The 6,544-nt window shown below is 30.4% G+C and overlaps 1 protein-coding gene across 11 annotated transcripts; it reads left to right on the forward strand.

Moving 5' to 3' along the window:
• The first annotated feature begins 594 nt into the window (after positions 1–594).
• LOC101502345 (uncharacterized) lies at positions 595–5,731 on the forward strand. Of its 11 annotated transcripts, XR_003471283.2 has the most exons (10): positions 595–735; positions 816–918; positions 1,624–1,703; positions 2,208–2,525; positions 2,691–2,767; positions 3,498–3,540; positions 3,621–3,683; positions 4,284–4,374; positions 4,909–4,981; positions 5,079–5,731. XR_003471283.2 is itself a non-coding variant. In XM_012712450.3 (8 exons), exons 1-8 carry the CDS (start codon positions 649–651, stop codon positions 4,702–4,704), a joined length of 783 nt encoding a protein of 260 aa, XP_012567904.1. In that variant the 5' UTR covers positions 595–648; the 3' UTR covers positions 4,705–4,907. The 11 variants fall into 11 exon arrangements, 4 of the variants coding, with proteins under 4 accessions (XP_012567904.1, XP_073220832.1, XP_073220833.1 ...); XR_003471282.2 differs by having other exon boundaries at positions 4,909–5,731; XR_001143252.3 differs by lacking the exons at positions 4,909–4,981; positions 5,079–5,731 and adding an exon at positions 4,693–4,907.
• Positions 5,732–6,544: the final 813 nt, after the last annotated feature.

Raw genomic sequence — 6,544 nt, forward strand, 5'->3', positions numbered from 1 at the left:
AATCAGATATAACTGCTATCAACTAATTCATTAATTATAAACTAATTTATCAATTATATGTTAATTTTTATATGATATTCGAATTGGTCATTTTTTTAAAATAATGTGATTAATAATATAATGATGTTGAATAACCAACACATATAATATAGAAAGAAAGATAAACCTAAATTTTTTATTTTCAACTAAATAATTTATATGAATAATTCAACATTATTAAATTATTTATCACATTAATTAAATAGTGAACCAATTTCAAAAATTAATAAAAATAAAACTACAATTAAAAAAAATATTATAGAGGAATATAAATATAAAATATGGATCATATTATTTTTTATTAAAAAATATAGAATACTAATAAATCTATTTAAGGTATTTATTAAAGAAACAGTTTTTTATATTTTAAATTTTTTAGAAAGAAAAAGTAAATTTTTAAAATATAAACATAGACAAATTTTAAAACTTTATTTATTTTTTAATTTCTTAACGCATTTATTAACATTTTTTATGAAATATTAGACATGGATGAATATAAGTATAAAATACTTTTAAACGTAAATTAAATATTTGTTACTTTTTTTAATACACAAATTTATTTATTGACCTCGTATATCCCGCCCCATTTGTTCCACTCACCAACTAGCTATGGACTCCGAGACCCACCAACGACGTCGTCGAGGCAATGCAACACACAACACCGTCATAACGGAGAAGAGGTTGAAACGCAGCGAGGTAAGCTTATAAAATTCCCATAACTTTTCACGTTTGCTCGTGTTTTCTGAATTCGAACAAAAACCGTTTTGTTTTCGCAGGTACTCGCAAAGAAGAAAGCCTTTGAACAACTCATCAAAGCAGCACATGCCGAAAAGGATCACCTAGCATCTTTTCCCTCTTATCGTCACTTCCAAATTAACGGTAACCGTTTTAAGAGTTTGTTAAAATGTAGTTAGATTTGTTATGGTATCGGTTTAGGTTAATTATCTCATTCTGTGTATGTTTGTCATTTTATGCTTATTATTTAGTTCAAACGGCTAATTTTACCAATCGGTTATTTTCAAATCGGTTATCTGCTATTTTTTATTAAACAGAGCTTCAGCAGTTAGTTACACTTTAAAGTTGATCAGTGTCTAACTTCCAAATTGAACTGTAACTATCCGCAAATTCGACAAACAAAGTTAACTAATTTTCTATCTTCTTCTAACTAATTTTAATTTGTGTTTCATATAGCGTATTATTAGTATTGTGAATTGCTGGTCGTAAAAAATAATTGTTTCTTCAAATTTGGTTATGCTCCAAGTGCTATTGTGCCACTACAACCACTATTTGACAACACTTTAAATTAACTAGTGTACCGTAAAACAATAGCAATTTGTTCAAATTCTGCTGATGGTGCTATAACTTTTATTTGACAACAATTTTTATTGTGATTTTTTTCCCATTAAATTTAAGCTAGACACAACTTGCACTAACTACATTACTAATAACATTAGTGTTGGTTACCTATAAGGCTTATAATAACCATTGATATTTCAACTTAATAGTAATGTGATGATATTGATGTTTATATTTGGATTTTTTTCTTTTTGCTTCTAAGCCCCTAATTTTTCAAATGATTTCTAGGTCTCTCAGTGTGTTTGAAGTCAGGATATGGCAATAAACTTTCCTCTACTGTTAAACAATACATTCAGACTCTCCTTAAGGTAGAAGAAATAACACTAGATTTACTTAACTGAAATATATATAAGTTTTGACAAATATTAATTTACACTATAATCAAGAGGGAAATATATCATCTTCCCTTTTTTCATGATTGTATATATTTGGTTTTTGTTCTGTTTCAGAAATGCACCTTCGTTTAAAGTGAAAGCAGAATTAGTTTATCAAAGCTTTGAATTCTGTCTTTTCATTTGTTTATAGTATATCTTGAAGGCGAGCCTTGGCACAACGGTAATGTTGCTGCCCTGTAACCTAAAATTCACGGATTCAAATCCTAAAAACAGTAACTATGCTATGGGTAAGGCTGTGTACATCTATGCTCCCCAGATCTCGCCTAGTGGATCATATACTGGGATGCCCTTCTCTTTGTTTATGCTATTATAAATCGGAAAGGCTGTCTCTATTTTTAATTTCATGATTGAACTTTGGTAGGTTATTCATTGAAATGGTTAAGCTAACGAAATAGTTTAAATTTTCTGAATCTGCAGCTTAACATGGAAGGACCATATGGATCTGAGTGGCAAGAGGAAGAAAAGGTGAAGCGCAGGGAAATGGTTGATCATGAAGCACGTTATATATTTGTGCACGAGGTTGCCAATTCAAATGCCGATGACATGACAACGGAAGATACTTCAACTAGTTGTTTAGAAAATGGTGGCCCCTTGGTTGGATTTGTACATTACCGTTTTGTTTTGGAAGAAGAGGTACCGGTGCTTTATGTGTATGAACTACAGCTTGACTCTCGTGTTCAGGGGAAAGGATTAGGAAAGTTTCTAATCGAACTAATCGAGCTTATTGCCCAAAAGGTGCTGACTTGTTTTTCGCAACAACTATGTTTTTTTTTGGATTGATTTGTATTGTGCAATTCATGAAAATCGTCGAGCCCCTCATCTGGATTTTTTTATTTAAAAGCGTGTGTTTAATGACACATTGAGTACAGTCTCTGACATTTTTTTTAACTTCTCTTGTAGAACTGCATGGGTGCTGTCATGCTAACTGTTCAAAAGGCAAACTTATTAGCTATGAATTTCTATATAAGTAAGCTGAGGTAACATTTTCTGTAATGTATGCCATCATTGAATTTTTATTGCTTATAAAAAGTACATGTCAAGTTTGATAAGAATGAAAAAGAAAGAAGTATGTCCTATAAGCCTTATTAATTGAATTCAACCTTAAGGCATTCCATAAACACATTTCTGTCTGCTTTTAAGCAGGCATACCTGACCAAAAACATGATTTGAATAACAATACTTCCTAGCGTTATTGCAAACTGGCATTCTGATGCAGGGGTGTTTGGAGCGGTGAAATTATGTCAAAAAATCTTGATGAAAGGTGTAACTAGTAATGCATGAACATATATTGAAAAAATTCCTCATATATTCTTTCTACTTCTATATTAGGGTATGTTTGCTCTTGCATTCACATGCTTATTTGCGCAAATCCTGAACATGTCAATCATTGATATGATTCTGATTTTAGTTTCTGAATCTGTAATGATAATCTTAGTTTTTATATGTGGTGACTAAACATAAAGTAAGAACAATGTGATCATTATAGTTATTGTTCTATGTCTCAATAAAAAAGTTAAAGATCTTTGCAGGTCTTGCAACTAATTCTCTTTGCAACTTCCTTAAACTTTCTTATGGTTGACATTATTTGGTTTTTTTTATCCCATGTTATCATTCCAAGTGCTTTCTAGATTTTGCTATTGTACTACTTTTTCCCTCCCTTTAATGTTTGGTCTCTGTATTGTTGAATGATGAAATATTCTGTTACAGATATATCATATCATCCACGTCGCCTTCTAAAGTTAATCCAATGGTATGTACCCCCCTGCCTGGAATCATAGATACGAGTGATGTAACTCTTTACACATATTAAATTTTTGTTCTCAAATGCAGATCGAGAAGAGTTATGAAATTCTTTGCAAAACATTTAATGACGAGGCTAAAACTGTTTTTGAGGTAAAGCACTCAGTGCACCCTTAGATTGATTTTCTATGGTGCTATTACTGAATTTTATAAAATCTCTTCACTTATGAGCAAAAATTAAAATATCTGGATCAAACAAGCTTCAAGGTTTTATCATCACTCTTTTTGCACTGTATTTCACTTTAAACATGTTTTGTCCATGTCTTAGTACTAATGGCAACATGATGCAAACAAAAGATGTAACAACAAGTGCCGTTTTTTTTTACTAGTTGGAGTCGGTTACATTACATGAAACAACCGAAACCATAATATCTTGTATGTATTAGGTTTAAAGATAAACCAGTTCATTTTAAATCTCCATTTAACTCCAACTACATTGGATTACTCTCTTTCTTTGTGATCATCCTTATCAATACTTTTTAGGGTATTTTCCTTGCAAATTCTACCATCTTTCTTAAACCAGAATTACACTGATTTCTATATGATGGTTATATTTCCAATTATATGTAGTCTCATGTGAACATGAAGATGGTTGTTAAATGAAAGCAATTCTTATTCTTTTACTTTTTGGGGGGTAGGCGGATGTTTATGTCAGTTGAACTCCTCTTATTGTTACATCACAACTGTTTGTAGGTGACTGAAAGCAAAAGCTTTTGATTGCATACAATATATGAATGTTGTGCTCATTTGAGTTGATGACACGTCAATCGTATTCTTGTAAAAGGTAATCTTAAAAGTATAAAATTCATAGAATGTTGTTCTCTCTCAATAGAAGAAAATAATTTGAGGTTCCTCATTTATCTGTTTCTTCATAGCTATTCTCTGTCCTTCACTTTGATGAGACACAAGACAACACAAGCATTAACCATATTAGCATTTATGTTCTGTAAAACATCAACACGTTTAAATGATCTTTCAAGTGTCTCTAGAGTAAACTAAATAATGTAAATTGCAAAATTTTAGTTTACATAAGTCTCATGTTCATCTCTATGAATCATTAGTTTTTTTTCTTTTCCATAGAACCTTTTTGTTTTGTTTGCAGGATAGTGGATGAGTTGGAGAAAGACTGCTCAACTTATTAGTCTCATTTTTGTATGGCTTTTTCATTGTATTAATTGAGTGCCTTTGTTTCTTCCACATTTCCTTTACATGGGGTTCCTTTTTTGTTTCATTCATCTCCTTTTTTGTACTCTAATTCTTAACTGCTTGTTTATATTGGATTTATCTCAAATTATCAACAAAACATTTTTTTTTGCAGTATGCTTGATATTCCTACCCCAATGTCGACTAAACCTATGAATTGTAGCTTCTCATATAAACTGCATTGGGATGTAAGAAATCTAAAACGAGAAATACTTATTTGTATGAGACGAAAGTTAATGAAATATGTGGCTGCTATCTTCACCGTTTAACATTCACCAATGTCAGGTGTATGACCAAATCCCGAAGTGGCATTTCCTAATATTCCGCCAAATCAGGTTTCGCGTGTTTCGTTTGTCAAAATTATCGTACTAAATAGTAGAACTCTTACAAAACTGACGAGCAAACAAATGCTCAGTAACTTTATGTTACTTTTGTTGAATATGTTTACAATGTGGGTTGCATTGTGACAAGAATATAAAACAAACTGGCACTATGATAGTAAATGACCTCCAATCATGAGGACTTATAGTAGGAAGAAGTCCATAAATCCAAGTGAGCTTCAAAAATAATTGTATAACCAGAAAATGGAGACTAAGAGATGGGAAAGGAAAGTTGGTTGTTTTTTTTATTGGTTGGTTAGGAGAGACTTGACTCTCAATTGCTTGGTGGTTACTTAATGTTACTGTCCTTCTCTTGACTTTTTTTTTTTATTTTTTTTTTATTTTCTTATTCATCCGTACCTACAACTGTTGGAACTTGGAAGACATCTCCCAAGGTTTTTTATTTTTATTTTAAATGTGAAATACTCACTTTGTTTCTTGGCAGCAAAATCAGAAATACAAGAATGTAATGATTGTAAAAATAGCACTAAATAAAGATGTAATTACTCGAGAGTACGAACAACTATTCATTAAGTAAATTTCTTTTTTTTTTTTTTAGTTTCATTCATTAATGTGGTTATTTATCTCTCTTAATTGAGATTTGAATTGTGGTTTACCACGATGTGGTAATCTAACCACTTTTGTTAGACCTAATTCATGTTAGTTGATTAAGCAAATTATAACCAATGTTAAACAAGTCTATGGCATGCCAAATATTGATTATGAACAAGGATGATTTCAACTTTATCATAAAATATTTAAAAGGCCCCCTATTAAATGCCCTATTAAATGAGTAATATGTTTTCACATATTATTTCAATTTTACTTTAAAATATTTAAAAGGCCCCCATATTAGATGAGTAATATGTTTATGCGGGTTTGGATTTGTTGCAGTGACTAACTACATATTTATGTATTTAGCATATCGGTGATCATTAAATCGAGATTGGACAGTTCATATATCAAATTTGATATATTAGTTTTTTAAAAATCAAAATTTACATTAACATTTTAGTTGTGTAATCTCAATTAAATGATTATTAATGTGTTACTGCATAAATATGTGAAGTTGTTGACTGGACTAAATCTTAATGTATGTTTATATTGTTTGATAACCACTAAAATATAATATGATTTCTTTTTTCTCTTTATGTGTATATTAACTACTGGATACTCTCAGTGTAAAATTATTTTACACTTATAACCAAACATATATTGACAACACAACAAATAAAAAATTAAAAAGGGAAGTTATACATATATTTGATGTGTTGGCGAATTATGACTAGTTGTGAATATAAAATAACTTTACACTAACGGTGTAATTGTGCATTCTTTTTTGTTATTTAAGTCCATTAAAATATGAATTCG

Source organism: Cicer arietinum, unplaced genomic scaffold, assembly GCF_000331145.2.
Source record: "Cicer arietinum cultivar CDC Frontier isolate Library 1 unplaced genomic scaffold, Cicar.CDCFrontier_v2.0 Ca_scaffold_5712_v2.0, whole genome shotgun sequence".
Classification (NCBI taxonomy): Eukaryota; Viridiplantae; Streptophyta; class Magnoliopsida; order Fabales; family Fabaceae; genus Cicer; species Cicer arietinum.

Excerpts from the sequence above, each read along its gene's own strand:
- LOC101502345 (XM_073364731.1), top strand. The coding sequence starts at position 649 with ATGGACTCCGAGACCCACCAACGACGTCGTCGAGGCAATGCAACACAC. Across the intron at positions 2,768-3,497 it reads TTCTATATAAGTAAGCTGAG|ATATATCATATCATCCACGT; the intron begins GTAACATTTTCT and ends ATTCTGTTACAG. Across the intron at positions 3,684-4,697 it reads AGGCTAAAACTGTTTTTGAG|TGGATGAGTTGGAGAAAGAC; the intron begins GTAAAGCACTCA and ends TTTGCAGGATAG.